This window comes from Stereum hirsutum (genome assembly GCF_000264905.1).
Source record: "Stereum hirsutum FP-91666 SS1 unplaced genomic scaffold STEHIscaffold_17, whole genome shotgun sequence".
NCBI lineage: Eukaryota > Fungi > Basidiomycota > Agaricomycetes > Russulales > Stereaceae > Stereum > Stereum hirsutum.
In genome coordinates this window covers 942,345-957,177 of record NW_006763147.1, presented here as the reverse complement: position 1 = coordinate 957,177, position 14,833 = coordinate 942,345, and the positions used below count along the sequence as shown (strand labels likewise).

Below are 14,833 nucleotides of genomic sequence, written 5' to 3'. Positions count from 1 at the left end.
AAAGTGTTAGAATGGGATTGTGCTAATAACTGTCCGTAAGCGCTGGGATCTTAGACGTTCGAACTGCGAACTCAAAGGCTTGAAGGGAGCAGGGTAGGTGATGGAGGCAATGACGGAGGTCCGAAAGCCCGTTAGCGCCACAGTTGCTGAACTGATGGCGATTTCCGGATGTTTTCCCGCCACTTACCGGTAGTGCGGCGCTCTCCCTGATCGTCCATATACTCCCAAAATAGCCCGGAAACTCCATCATCCTCTTTCACCACGATCCACCTTACAGACCGGCAAATACTTCCAGGCTCGAAACCTGAAGTCACAATGTTTGAACGCTACAGATCATTAACGGATGTTTTATATCAAGAACAATTCCAAAGCGAGTGGTAACATTTGCACGTAACAAAATGTTGTATGTCCATGCCGCGAGGCAAAACGAGTAACAAAAAGCGCGAACGCAAGTAAGAAGAAAAGTGATGCCAGTGTCCGAGAGGTGCTAGTAAGAGCAACAATGTCCGAAAGAATCACGAAAGCGGTTTCGTAACGCGCAAAAGTAAAGTGTTCGAGAGAACGAGACGAGAAACGAGTGGTTCGTGAAATTCGGAGATGAGCCTCTCATGAGAAGACCGGAACGACGGAGGTAGCAGATCATGCGTCAGAAGGAGCGGTAATAGAGAACTCGGGCGAGGCGTTACCCGAGTCACCGAAGACTGCGGAAGGTTTATATCAGCGTTCAATGATCAAGTTCAACGGGATTTTTAGTAGACGAAATATGAAGGGCTGAAACGACAAAGAAAGAGACGGTACTCACGGACAGCGAAGTAGTTGTCCTTGGGGGTAACATCGGGAACCGTGAAGGTGACAGTGCCCGCGTTGATGGGGAAGTTGAGTGCGAGCGGGTTGCCTACGAGACGATAATATGATCAGTCCTGGAGTAATGATACACATCATGAAGTAACGTACTGATGTTCAAGTTCTCGCTGTTGTTCTCGTTGTACCCGAGCAGGATCATACCGGTCGAGTCCTCTTTCTCCGCTGGGATGTCAGAGGTGTCCCAGGTGACGGTGGCGTTCTCGCCAGAGACCCAAGTGTCACCAGCGACGGGTGAGGTGACTGTGGGGCTCCAAACGATGAGGGACACGGGGTTAACGCGAGCCTTGATGGGCGTCGCGCTGACCATCGCAGCGGATGCGACAGCGACGGCGAGGGTGGAAAGGATGGAGGTGAAGGACTTCATGACGAAAATTGTGATGAATTTGGGGTATGTGGGGTGGAAAGAGCGTAAAAGAGCTATGTAGCGAGGGAGGGTAGGGAAACGAGATGGGGGGGAAAGGGAAATGGGAGGGCTGTTGGCAAGAGGGTTAGGCTGTTTAAATACGAAACGGGTCGCGCTTCCGACGCTAGCGACGGGTGATCGTATGAGGTGAAGTTGACAGGTGAATCCGAGCGAATCTGCTTCGAATCCTGTCTCGGGTGAACAGAGGATACTCGATGCTCGGACAAAGTAGTGACAGACGATACGACCTGTACCCTCAAATCTAGTCCCTGAAAAAATATACACCACCCTCAGCGTTTGCCTTGCAAAGGCGGCGTGTTCGCTGTGCTTATTTACCTCGCCACAAAGAAGCTATTAATGTGAGAATTGTGGAGACGAAGTCGCGAAGGGGACAAGGCGCGGCGTCATAGAAAATGCCCCACGGCGTCTGCACACGGCAGTCACGGAACGGACGTAAAACCACACTCATACGCGAATTCGAAATGGCGATCGCTTCGAACAATACGCAAATAGACGCAAATTCCACGCGAGCGGCCCGCGTCGATGTGGCGCCTCGGACCAAGTTCAAAGCGACGTGGCGATGTGAGTCGCACGACCCCTCGAGGTAAGTGCTCCGTCCTCGACACCGAGAAACCTCAATGATGAACTAAATTTAACCGACTATTCGCAGCGGTGCGTCGAAGGGTGATAGATGCTAGCCACAAGAGATGGTTCATAATAATATTCAATGCAGGGTATTGTGCCAAGTTTCCCATAAAACCCGCAGTCAAGGAATAAAACTCTACTATGTACAGAAAATCGTACCGATGTAGATACCTTCGTATGGCCCAAGGTGATCGATAATATTGCCTACGAAGATGTTCGGAACTTGCAGATCGGTGCACTGAGAATCGGTGCCATCATCGTCGCCTGCAGCCGACGTGAGTACATGGACCGTCGCTATGAGAATAAACTTAAGGTTACATACCTGCACAAGATACAGCGTCTCCTGCAGAAACGATATGCACTTCGGTCGCTGGGTGCTCGAACCCGAGGAATCGACCGGGAAGTGTAGGGATCAGGTCCAGCTCGTTGTTCACTCGAGTAAAGTCTGAGACCTTCGAGTCGAAGAAGGTAACGAAAGCTGGGTTACCGACCCGAGGGGTCCTATGATCGAAGAGATGTTCAAGTTGTCAGGACGAGTCATGGAATGCAGTATAATCTGTACGGGGAGGACAGATGGAACTTACCCGTAAGTGACACCCTTGATGGTCGTCCCGGTCGGGAGATTTAGTGACAAGAACAACGCATCAAGTTCCGCCAATGCGCCACCGAGTGAATGTCCGACCTTTTGAAAGGGTCGTTATCAGTGTTGGATGAAGGTGAATGAATTGTAGACATCAAACTTACAAGAGTGACCTTCGTCGCCGAGTGTTCCGACATCAAACTCTTCACCTCAGTCAAGATCGTAGCTGCCGTCTTGGCATGCTCAGCTGCAAACCCATTGTGGACTTCGACATCGCTCGAAACGCCAGGGAAGAGCGTAGAATCGAGGGTGTCGAGGGAAAAGTTAACGTCCGTGAGATCAGACTCACTGTTACGATGACAACCCGGCCGAAATGACATTATTACACGGTAAGACACCCAGAGAATGATGAGTGAAAGCATAAAACTTACAATTGAGTGGGATCTGTTCCTTGGTGGGCAACGACTACAGTGCTCTCGGATGGCCAATACCCAACAAAGTCTTCATATTTGAAGAACAGATGTCATCGCTAGTCAGACACACGTCTCGCTAAAAATGAATACCGCCAAGAAATGTAATACTCACAGAACTGCACGGCATCACCGTCTCCTCCAGTCAGTGTGGGCTCAAATCCCGGGAGTGCTGTGCATGCCTCTTCGCGATGCGGATCACAAATCAAATCACGAATCATGTATCATCATACATCAGAGTCAGCCACAACGAACCGAACAAGCGCGGCGCCACAAAGTACAATGGGCACGTACCTCCGCAGGTCCATCCGGTAATGACGCTCGGGTCACAATAGGCCGCTCTTGCGAACTGGGTGAAAGGCGTGAAGGCAGACAGTTGGCTGGACGTCAAAGTCGTGACACTGCGTGAGGAGATATCAACGCGAGCAATGTCGGTAGCTCCATTGCGAGTGCGAGGAGGAAGGGCCGCCGTGGACACTGCGGTGATCAACAACGCAACAAGAGAGGAAGAGGAGGAGCGAAAGAACATGGCTGAGGATTCAGAGCTGACCAAAGGGGCGAGACCGCAAGAAAGTGAAGAGGGAGTCGGACCACGGTGGAGGGGCAGCAGCTGGCATCCGCACTGCTACTCATCCAGGGGTGTGTGGGGTTTTAAGGAGATTCGTCTACAGCGGAGGAATGTTGCCTATGGGCGCGCATATGGCAGCGATTGGTTCGCCAACAGGGCTTAGGTACATCTTGGGTCACGCTAGCAGCGAAGGGACATGGTCGTTTAGATCAAAGTTGCTGTACATCCTCGATATTCGAGGGCGACGAACCGTAAATAACATATGATACCGAGCTCAGCTGAGAGTTTTCCCAGGTCCAAGCGAATGAGAGCTGGTGGATGCCTAACAGGTGACCACCAGCGGTGGTAACATGGCTAAGCATGGTTGCCTCAGATCAAGAGTGGGCTCGAGGTGCATTCCGAGTCTTCGCACTGGTCGTGGAAAGTAGAATCGAGGCACGTCGAAAGACTGACATGACTGGTCCATTCCGCACACTGTTATACCAAAGGTGGGGGCGCGTTCGCTACCACGCGGCTTCCTTCCTGGCTATAATGGGGTGGTATGTTGCCCGATTAAATCTGCGAGCACGAGGAACGTTAATGGATGCAAGTAATGTGATCAAGAATAGTTTTGAACTTGGCAATGATTCCTGGACAGTGAGGGTTTGAACCCTTTTGAAACCCCCTGAAAGCCCCCTGAAAGCATCCCGGAACCGCTGCTGCGCGAGGATAAAATCGACAGCTCCCAAAGCACGGGCACGCCTGAACATGACAGAAACCCCCAAAAAATCCCTTCGTGACCACTGAGAGTACTCGAAGGGCCTAGACGGAGGAAATAGCATAAGCTTACTATGGAATCCAGAAGTTCCTGCTGAAATTGAAGAAGCTCGGTGGGTGCGCCGGAGGTACTTTTGCTTGCCCGGCAGCAAGAGGCCCGCGGAGAACTATCGTGGCCGCTTCTGCAATAACAGCCAGTGGGCAACATCTGAGACAACCGGTGATTGGGCAGGATCGCTAGCTATAGTCGAGCGTACTTACGTCCTCTGTTGTGGTAGCGAATCAACGCAGGCCTGACCAGGAACAACGCAGGCCTGACCAGGAACAAGGAAGTCGGAGTCAGGACTCGGAGGACGAGGCACGTGCGTTTTGACTCGTTTCGATCTGAATATCATCTGATCAGCCTTATCTTACATCTAATCTAATCTCCCGGTAGTAAGAAGTGACACCCGACCTGATCATGAAATAAGTTGGATCCGGTGAAATGAACCGCCTGAGACGCAGCTAAGCACAATGCATTGGAGTCAAGGAGATATCGGTGAGATACATTCCAAGCCAGAGTGTATAACACAGCGAGTGCGAGCGATAGAGATGCGCGAGTGTAAACGAGTGTAAGGTAGTGCTAGTAGTACAGCAATAGGAACGGATCTCTATGGGTCGCGATGCAATGTCCTCGAGACAGAAATATACAGAAGTCCAACCGGAGACAATTAAGAACATAGTCAGGGTCCTTTTGGGTCGTAAATTGTGTCGTAATATGTCGTTGCGTTGCCTACTTCGTCTCATCGTACTCCATGGCGTCGGCGGGTTTCGTGGTGCTGTTGTGCACGATCGTGAATTCTGGGCTGGCGTTACCGGAATCGCCAACCACTATAAAACAAGGAAGTGCTGTCAGTCAGACATAGTCAATATGACCTAAGATAGACGCATTACTCACGGACAATAATGTAGGACTCAAGCGGGGGAACATCCGGAACGACAATCGTGTGCGATCCATCCCGCAAGTCGAAGCCGGTCGCGAGGGGGTATTCTAATGAAGGCATCAGTATGAGGTGGCGCATCACTCAGAGATAGCAGGAGTACATACTCGTATCAAGATTCTCATTGCTACCAGAGCTATTCATATGTCCCAGCAGCAAAGTACCTTCATAACTTGTAACTTGATCCGGCTCAGCCGAAGTATCCCTAATCCCCCAATAGTTGTCAGTGAAATGAGATCGAAGCCAAGGATGAAGAGAGCTAGCTGGACAGAGAACTAACCAAGTCACAGTGAACGATTGACCGACTTGCAAAATATCACCGGCGGTGGGACTCGTGATTGGCGGAGACCAAACCTCTCGCTTGAACATACTCATGTCTCGAGGTGTGGTGACTGGGGCGGCGGAGATAAGATTTGGAACGGTGGATGCCATCAAGGCACCAGCGACAAATAGCGAAGCCACAGCGGATCCAAAGGAAGTGTAGAATTTGGTCATCGTCGGAGTGTAGGCGAAAGCAAGGCTCGATGGAGTTTTATAGACGTTAAAATAGGTGACCAGCACGAGGTGTAAAAGAGGAGATGGTGGAAACAAGGAGAGGGAGAGTAGTGAATGTCCAGATAGGTTGAGGGAGCGAACGGCTTTATAGGTTGAAGGGTGACGGACAGATTAGGACCTAGACTGACAGACACCGACTGAGGCAGAGCAGGACGTCCGGGCGATGTGTCACTGTCGCAGAAAAGCGCTGTCCTTCGTGTCGATCAAAGATGAGGTCACTGAGTTTCAGCCGTGCTTGAGATGCTGGAGAAGACGAGCGTAGCAGAAGTACAGGAAGTCTAAGACAATGTGAGGTATTCCCGAGTTGAGACAAGGTGAGCCCAAGCTGATAGGCCAGTTATCGAGACTATTACTGGGCGCTGTGGTCCTGCACAACCTTGAGGGAGATTTTTCGGGAAAGACGTCAACGAGTTGAAAAAAATAGGACCGGAGACGGAGGGGGTAGGCTGGCGGGAGGGAAGCACTGTGCAAGCGGCCACTGGCTTGACGAGGACAAGACGAGGACGACGAGGGACGACGATGATGCGCGCCAAACTAAAGCGCGGTGTGACCATCACGTCTAACACGTTCTGTCACGCGTCAGGAATTTAATCTCCGCTTGATTAAATTCGCGTGTCTTCGTTGAACGATCTGATTTCCGAAGTATTCTCGTGTCTGTGAAGTTGAACCCATGCAGGCGACACATTTTCCCACTTACCTCCGCCCTCGCCTCCCATCTCGACGCATCTTCCGTGGATAAGCTGGATAGCGTGTCCACTGTCTATCCACGTTCTTCGTCTCCCTATTCTTCTTCTGCGAGTCTCAGTCTTGTTATGCGCTAAGACACACGACGACCACCATCTCACAACTTCCTTCTGTAAATATGGATTCCGCACCTCTCCCTACACGACTTTTCAAATCAAGTACACCGTCGTTTCATCCGCTGAACAACGACAGATATCGCCAACTCTTCCTTGATCCTCTCCACACGCTCCTTTCGTCTGACAACCATCAGTCTTCTAACGCCACAATTTGTCTGCATGACATCTCAGAGGCGTATCACACCCTCATGAGACGAATCCAACAACATTGCTCCTCCCTCGGTTCGTCTTCGGACCACTTGCCAGCGCTGGAGGCTTTCACGCAGGAGAAGGCCAATCTCGCCTACATCATCCGAAGGGATATCCTTCGAGCGCTCGAGCCTCCCAATCTGGACTCCTCATCACAGCCCCATTCTCCGAAAGATCATGCAGACAGTCTATTCGACATTCATGAAAGATTACGTAGGGCTCACACCGACGAAGTGACTGCGTGTCACGGTGCGTTGAAGCTTGTCATGGAGGTTTTTCGATCTCCCGCTATTAATACAACGTTGAACAGTGAGACCATATATCCTTTGGGTCATTCCCTCCGCTCACGCTTTGTGATCATAGACGATGAACTAATAGGCTGTCTTGGCGACACCCTTCGCCTACTCGAGGACTCGAACTTACCCTCGTTCAAGGGTCCTATGACCCATGCTCTTTGTTGGGCGATAATGAGCACCCAGAAGCTTCCTCACACTGTATTATCTACTTTTGAAACCCGTATAATTCGGATTCTCAAATTGTATCTTCCTAAGCTCCCTCCAGAGCTTGTGGATGATGAAGAGACCATCATCGATGGCCTCCAGGTCTGTAAACCTTTCGCTTTCCCCGTAACAATACCGCTCACAGGGATATCTAACAGACTATCGCTCATCTTCTGCGGTACCATTCCAAGACTTTCCTCGCTTCGACTGTCGAGCTTCTTCCCCGATTACTCCCTTACCTCTCATCTCCGTCGTGCCGACTGCGACACCACACGGCGCACATCGTGGCCTCCTTTGCTCATATTATTCTGTCAGCGCCTTCGCTATCAGGCTCAGACTACACGCCTCCATGCTCTCATCAAATTCGCACCCGGATATCAGCGCTCACAAAGCAATATTTCGATAGACAATCACAGCGACCCGACGCATCATTCCCAAAAAACCTGAAACACGTCTTCCAATCTGTGCTTGCTCTCGAGGCTCAGGCTACATCTCCCCAAGGCAATAGCGCTTCCTGGATCTTTTCCGTCACCTCAAGCCTAATCATCATGTTCGGCGACGCCATGTTTTCGTCCAGACGATCCCTCACACTAGTTTCATCCTTCCTCGAGGCGATCGCCCAGCAGAGTGCTGTTCTGGCTCGCGTGGTATGGAAATGTTTAGTTCACAACTTCCGCACGGCGGTGCAAAAGGCGAGGGGCTCTGGCGAAGAGATACCCCATCAAGTGAAGTACGCACTCGAAGTGCTGACGAATGCGGGTATCCAGGATGGCGTGGGGGTACCTGTCGTTGGTGTGCTGTTAGGGTGCGATGCCTTCGACTTCTCCGGCCATACGTCCAACCCATACTCTCATTGGGCATTGTCAAGTACCCTGAACTGTTTGAAGATTATGCTTGGTCATCCCGATGCTCATGACGATGGAGTCAATTTGTTTCATAGGCTTCTCAGTGTCATCGAAAGGGAACCCACAACCAGGTCAAGTGGCAAGAGTCCGCCGCTTCGCGAGGTCGTGCCTCCGAGCTTGTTCGATGGCTCGGTGTTGGACGGCAGTGATGCGGACACCGTAGCCTCACTCTCGAAGGGTATATCTGTGGTAGAGGGAGGCTCGAGGGACTATGGAGTTGAGGACGTCAGATATTTGAGCGAGGGCGAAGTGGAACAGTTCTGGGAAGGATTCGTAGATTGTTGGAAAATGGTTGTAGATGCTTGTTTCCAAAGGAAAATGTCGGGGACGTTAGAGCACCACCATTTGCCCGTGAGTGTCATCAGCCTTCGTCTTTTCATTTCTGCTGAATGTTCTGACTCGTCTTCGTTGTTGTTGCAATTGCAGCAAAATGTAGTTCTGTCTTGGCAGTCTTTGCTCTTCGTGCGGTCCCATACCCTGAGCAAAAGCCAACAACATCTCGCATTTACCCCGGATCTTGCCCCTTGGGCGTCCGACACCATCACCTCCTTCCTCGCAAAACCGACGAACCTGGACGCTGGGGGAGGAACCGCTCATAGGATGCTAGCAGCTAGACTGGGCTTGATCTACGCTCAACAGCTTTGGACGGTGATGGCTAACTCTTTCGCAAAGCCTTCTCTAGCACCTGCCGCGATTCCAATCATGGAAGTGTTGATGGAGCAGGACTTTGCGTTTGACGGAAAGGTGCTGGAAGAGTTTTACATCCTGTGCAAGGATATCGTCACGGATTGTGCCGAGGGCATCTGGCCGACAGTTATGGCTCGCTTGAATGAAACCGACACAGTCGAAAGCGGGGGTTTGACGGTCGAACGGATTGCGAAGCGCAGACGTGTCTGGGTTGTCATTGCGAAACTCGCCAAGGACCTTGAAAAGCGATTATCGTGGAAGGACACCGTGGAGTTGCTGTACACTCCTCTTGGGTGAGCCGCGTTCGTTCTAACTGAGCCGTTTCGCGTGAATGCTGATTCATAGATTTCGTACTTCTTTTATAGCATCTGGGGCCTGTCTGGCCAGGATAACGAGGAGAAAGTGTGGGATTCAGTTCTGGGATGGACGATGGGCCAAGCGATACTTAAAGCCTCCATCGATTCTTCCAAATTTTTGGACGACCTTGCAGAAAGACTCCAGCGCGATGGTCGGGCGTGAGTACCTTTATTTCTTGTACCACATCGTTTACGAATGACGCGTGTGCTATCGCAGTAGCAAACTCCCATCGACAGAACTTAGGCATATGCTTCACCGTCTCAGTTTATCGGCTCGAACTGCCGCTATCCCATCATCTTTCTTATCGCTCGTTACAACCTTCCTATGCGACTCTTTCTCTCTGTCCGAAGACTCCTTCCATAACGTCGCTGGCATCCTGAAGCAAATGAAGCGGCTTATCCTCACGGCTGCAAACGAGCTCCTAGTCCCACTTGTCGTCGAGGTTCAGGGCGCACTTTCACTTTGGATTGGCAATGAACGTCATCCAATCTCACCTGACGATTATAATCAGATCGTGAGCCTTCTCTGTTCTGTTACATCTTGATTTCCCCGTTTGTTCAAGTATTGATACACCATCCAACAGCTGGCTCCCATATATACAGTCCTCCTCGACCGTCTCTCGGGTCTTTCTGAGCCCCCCGCCTCTCTACTTTCGATAATCAATTCCCTCACCCCGATTCTGACATCAACGTTCAACATGTCTGTACCATCGCCTTGCATATGTCCTGAGGGATTCGCGGACTTCTTCGGTAACATGTTTCATCGGATAGGAGAACCGCTGGACAAGTGGTCCCCCGGATTGCGGAGGTATGCGAGCGTATGCACGCAAGCTTGGCATGGGGAATGGGTAGACGGTATGGACGTTTTGGAGACACAGTCACAGTTCACAGCTATGGGGCATAGTCAGGACGTCGATGAATTTTCGGATAAAGAAGGCGACCAATTTACGCATCAGGAGCCCGGACTGCATATGGACCCCCCCTCGCCGACTAGCTCGCTTTATTCTCGATCCGATGAAGTGATTCCCGACTCCGAAGAGGACTTCAGACAAGTTCAGGATGCTCCGTACTCCCCTGACAATCGCTGGGCCATAGGCATCAACCCAAGTCAACTCTCGCAATCACAACCCTACTACCAGAACAGTGACTCAGAGGGCTCCCTCGGCATCGACGGAAATGCATTTTACTTTGACTCTGTTGGCCCCGAGTTCGTTCAAGGCGCAAGTGGAGATGGGAGGTCTCAGCCTTCTCCGCGTGCCGAATCACCGGAATTACTTGATACGTTTACGTCTCGTGCTGGCGGAAGCTCTATTTTGTCCCCACCTTTGTTGCCTGCTGTAGCCGCCGCCGCGGCGCCACCCAAACTCGATGAAAGGAAGAAACGGCGTTCCCACGATGACCCCACGTCCCCTCGTAAACGCCCGAAGCTCGTGGATTCCAATCGGTCTGCGCCGGTTCAAAGGGTGACCTCTCCTGCTCGTCTTAGAACTGCTCGTGCATCTTCGACTATGGATCCCACCCCTCATAGCCTCGACGACGCCAAAATCTCGGGGGCTACGGAGCACGATGAGGAACAGTCGCATACCAGTGAGCATACGAACGCTGGGCGGATGGGACGAACAGGGAGCGAAGGTCTTTCTGATGCCGGTGGAGATGACAGCCAACTTCCTGCTCGTCCTGACAAAGGAAAGGGAAGGCAGATGGACGTAGAGGAGGAGGACGAAGTAGACGATGACCGGGAGACGAGGGTGGAAACGCCTGAGATTGTTAGGATAACGAATGAGTTGCCTCGTCAAGCGACCCGTGGTTCGTTCCTTTCATCCTTTTTCTCGATCTTCTTGGTTGTTTAATGTTGTGATGTGATTCTACAGATACCCCATCATTGCTAGTGCCCGAGACTCGGAGGAATATGTCTGTGCAAGTTTCGACGCCCCAACTCCGCCGCGTTTTCAATCGAAGGGACACGGAGCAATACGCTAGACTTCGCAGTTCTAAAGAAGCCCTCTACGAGCCACAACCTACACAGACACACCTCAATCTTGTCCATTCATCGACTGCTCCAGCATCTTTACCTACTCCGAGCTCGTCACCCTTTCATGCGCCACCCAATTCATCGCCGGCAGACGGAGCGGGAGGATTTAAGGCCACACCGCCAAGGCCCGAACCCCCACGCAGAGCAGACACTACGCCCGAGACAATTCGGTCATTGAGGGAGGTGCATCATAAACTGGTGAAAGAAGGTCGTGGTGTGACTTTGAGTGAGGAGGACAAAGCCTTTGTCATAGACTGGTCGCTTGGGCTTTTAAAAGAGGTTACCAAGAAACCTGGTCCCTAAGCAAGATAATTATGCCAATTGTTCCTCATATTTGTTCAACATCCTACGATACCCTACGTCAATTTGTTCCCAGATATAACAACCAAGATAGGATCGTACCGTCGCTGTCTATGCTCGCATCATAAACAAACTACAGTATTATATTTGCAACATGCTGCGAGCACAGATGTGGCCTTTGGCCCGCCACCAACCCGCCACTGACATCGTTTTCGCCTGTTGTGCGTCGGAAAAAGCCAGGCTAGGTTCAAGCTCCGATCCCCCGTCTGGCAGCGAGCCCGTCTCTCTTCCGTGTTCGGTAATCTTGTACTCTAACAGTAGTCTGAAGATCTACGGAAACAACGACACTGGACTGAAGAGGTCAAAAATAACTACTCTGGAACTAGCTAAATCTATCCTTTTGACTTATCCGTCTATGTCGCCTCTGGCAGCTGCTCTGATGAGATCACAACTTGACAATGATGACGGCGGCAGAAGATGCAGAAGTTGTATTTTTGTGTCGTGGGTCCCGAGAACCGACTCATACATCTAAGGCAGAATACATCTCAGGCGCTCGAGTGGCTACTTGGCTGTGAAAGGGCTCCGACTCTGATGATGAGGGTTTGATATGCAGGTGTTTGCACCCCATAACGAGCGCTTGCAATTTATTCATGACAATTCCACACGATCTCCCTCTCTTTATGACCCCAACATCCTGGTGAATCACTTGTACCCATCCCACTTTCTACAGGTGACGGTACTCCGAGACAAGCATACTCCCACTACTTAGCCTCGATGTCCACAAAGGCACTCAGTCCTGCGCTTCTATCCGAGGAACACAAGGACACGAGCTTAGTCACACAACAAACTCCAGTGTCAGCACTTTACGTGTCTCTAAGTATCTTGAAAGACGTACTCGAGTCTACGGAAACTTTACCATGTGTGAAGTATGTCGCTTCAGTGGGGGTGAAGATCATCGAGGTCGCTGAGGTACGCTCGTCCTCATTCCTTGAATTTGTGGACCCGTCCTGATATCCTGATGTATTTGTTGTTCTGATACTGTTAGGAAGTCCAAAGCAACAAGACGGATCTCCAGGACCTGGCTTTACGCGCTAAGGATATGATCGTCACAATCGCAGATGCATGTCGTGGCGTCGACCAAGACGATGCTGAAGCACAGCTCGAAAGAGACCTTAGACAGCTCACAGCGTGCGTGTCATCGTCGTCACCTCCCTAGCGTATCATCGTGTATCTATTCTGAGGCTCATACTATTTCCAGCACAATGGAAGAGGTACTGGATTTCACACGAATACAACTAACTCGCAAAGGTTACAAGCGAGTTCTGTATAAAAGTGAAGACGCGGAGAAAATCAAGCTGCTAGAGAATAAACTGAACCAAGCTTTCAAAAGGTTCGACGTGAGTGTGTATCTTATTTTTTATCCTGCGTATTGGTCAACTCTGATTCCCTACTTCATCCCAGATCCAATCAATCGTCAGCATACGCTTGTCTCAGCGTCTAATGACCCAGCGCCTCGAAGAGATCCAGGGACACTCGGACACACTCCCCATGAATTGTCCACTTTCGATTCCTGAGGGTATCTACATTATTCGCAATTCCTCCACAAGCAATGTCCTCGAGCTAGGAAACGGCATACGAGACAAAGTCTGGGCTCCTGTCTATACCTCGACCCAGCAAGAACTTTCACTCGGGGAGGTCGACCTTTCGCAGCTGTGGTCCGTCACTGCAGTGCCAAACCGTGAGATGCAGTACCGGATATGCAATCTAGCTGCTGGGACAAACTTGGAAATACTCTATGCACGACGTGAATCAGGCGCGCGTGTGGGTTGTTTTCGTCACTTGGAAGGCTTCCACCAGGTCTGGAATTTTTTCGGTTCCAAGAGGAGCAATACGTATGTTTTCCACCTGCGATAGAAGCACCCGCATACTCTTTCTGAGACCACGTTTCGTCGTTTCGATTTTAGGACCGATTTGTGCACAATTAGAAGTTGTGGACCAGAGACTGTGTTGGATGCCAAGTGCCCCGTTGCCCCTCACTGCGAATTGGCTCACTGCGTGACATTCGATCCTCAAACATCCACCCAAGAATGGTCGCTCATACACATTCCTCTCCCACCAACCATTCTATCGCCGGCGGCCGCATTATTCTCGACGACTATGTTTTCGCCCTCACTCCCCTCCCTGTATCATCGTCCCTTCTATCTTCAATCTGTTTCTTCCTCTCTCTTTGCCACTCGCACTGGCGCACCCCGTGGCCAAAATGTCGCCCTTCAACCCGACCCGACTTCCGCCTCCCTCTGGTATTTCCTCTACATCTTCGACCCCACCTCCGCATCCTCTTCCTTCGGCGCCTACTTCGCCATCGTCTCCACCTCCCCCGATGTCATGCACAGAGCGACCCTAGATCACTGGATAGGGGATCACATCTGTACGACGGGATATTGGCCGCAGAATGAATATCACAAATGGATGGCCGTCCCGCGAGGTGATGGGATGTTTTCGTTCCGGAATATGGCGACCGGGAAGTTGTTGGCTCAGGCGCGAGGCGGGAGCAAGGTAGTGAACACTATACGCGCAGATGAAGGCGACGATCCTGCATGCATGTGGAGGGTCGTGCACCCAGACATGGTATCATCGGATGGCAGACGACCTTGCTGCCCGGTCGTATACGACTCGACACTATCGTTCCCACACCCTTCTCTTCTCCTCAGAACTCCCTCTCATTCGGATCCTTCGGCCTCCAAGTCATCCGTATTGACCGCAACCACGACGTCCGCAACACTGCCCAAGGTGGACTCCAACCAGCCCCGCCTACGTGTCGAGGTCGCTTCGAAGCCGCTACAGACGAGATTGACGACAACTTTGAAGACAAGGCATGAGGTGCTGGAGGAGTTGGTCGATGTTGGGTATAGCGCATTCGTCGTGATTCCGGATTTCGTGTATGCGACGAAGAAGACGAAGGATGGCCCGTCTAGGTCCATAGCTGTGAGATTAATGGATGAGGGAAGGATGTTGAATCCGAGGCAGTATCGGGAGTCTGGCAAGCCAGGAGATATATGCACTGATACGTGAGACGCTTTTGTATCGCAATCGGTGTGGAAGGTGATCTCCGAGGGCTCTGAGCGTGGTCGAATGGTGATCATAAAACTGGTGCTCATGGATCACTTACTGTCTCCTATGATC

At 51.2% G+C, this 14,833-nt stretch overlaps 6 protein-coding genes across 6 annotated transcripts; 3 read left to right on the top strand and 3 right to left on the bottom strand.

Annotated features, from left to right (window-relative positions):
- Positions 1 to 639: 639 nt before the first annotated feature.
- Positions 640 to 1,171, bottom strand: STEHIDRAFT_66408 (uncharacterized protein; the record flags this gene model as incomplete). Its single annotated transcript, XM_007309102.1, has 3 exons — positions 640 to 701; positions 803 to 895; positions 955 to 1,171. 3 exons carry the CDS (start codon positions 1,169 to 1,171, stop codon positions 640 to 642), a joined length of 372 nt encoding a protein of 123 aa, XP_007309164.1.
- A 789-nt stretch (positions 1,172 to 1,960) lies between these two features.
- STEHIDRAFT_149961 (alpha/beta-hydrolase) lies at positions 1,961 to 3,579 on the bottom strand. Its single transcript, XM_007309367.1, has 7 exons — positions 3,257 to 3,579; positions 3,078 to 3,146; positions 2,924 to 2,993; positions 2,657 to 2,840; positions 2,497 to 2,594; positions 2,235 to 2,413; positions 1,961 to 2,176 (listed from the first exon to the last, which is right to left on the bottom strand). The coding sequence occupies exons 1-7, from the start codon at positions 3,489 to 3,491 to the stop codon at positions 2,052 to 2,054; spliced, it is 960 nt and encodes a 319-aa protein (XP_007309429.1). The 5' UTR covers positions 3,492 to 3,579; the 3' UTR covers positions 1,961 to 2,051.
- A 28-nt stretch (positions 3,580 to 3,607) lies between these two features.
- Positions 3,608 to 4,259, top strand: STEHIDRAFT_125137 (uncharacterized protein). The gene is made up of 2 exons (XM_007309366.1): positions 3,608 to 3,710; positions 3,781 to 4,259. Exon 2 carries the CDS (start codon positions 3,891 to 3,893, stop codon positions 4,176 to 4,178), a length of 288 nt encoding a protein of 95 aa, XP_007309428.1. The 5' UTR covers positions 3,608 to 3,710; positions 3,781 to 3,890; the 3' UTR covers positions 4,179 to 4,259.
- A 799-nt stretch (positions 4,260 to 5,058) lies between these two features.
- STEHIDRAFT_161793 (uncharacterized protein) lies at positions 5,059 to 5,761 on the bottom strand (the record flags this gene model as incomplete). Its single annotated transcript, XM_007309365.1, has 4 exons — positions 5,059 to 5,156; positions 5,224 to 5,316; positions 5,374 to 5,471; positions 5,547 to 5,761. 4 exons carry the CDS (start codon positions 5,759 to 5,761, stop codon positions 5,059 to 5,061), a joined length of 504 nt encoding a protein of 167 aa, XP_007309427.1.
- A 1,108-nt stretch (positions 5,762 to 6,869) lies between these two features.
- STEHIDRAFT_161792 (uncharacterized protein) lies at positions 6,870 to 11,653 on the top strand (the record flags this gene model as incomplete). Its single annotated transcript, XM_007309364.1, has 8 exons — positions 6,870 to 7,179; positions 7,234 to 7,472; positions 7,529 to 8,626; positions 8,702 to 9,255; positions 9,328 to 9,477; positions 9,539 to 9,833; positions 9,903 to 11,124; positions 11,190 to 11,653. The coding sequence occupies 8 exons, from the start codon at positions 6,870 to 6,872 to the stop codon at positions 11,651 to 11,653; spliced, it is 4,332 nt and encodes a 1,443-aa protein (XP_007309426.1).
- Positions 11,654 to 12,424: 771 nt separating this feature from the next.
- On the top strand, positions 12,425 to 14,722 carry STEHIDRAFT_161791 (uncharacterized protein; the record flags this gene model as incomplete). Its single annotated transcript, XM_007309363.1, has 5 exons — positions 12,425 to 12,619; positions 12,696 to 12,838; positions 12,909 to 13,047; positions 13,112 to 13,542; positions 13,615 to 14,722. 5 exons carry the CDS (start codon positions 12,425 to 12,427, stop codon positions 14,720 to 14,722), a joined length of 2,016 nt encoding a protein of 671 aa, XP_007309425.1.
- Positions 14,723 to 14,833: the final 111 nt, after the last annotated feature.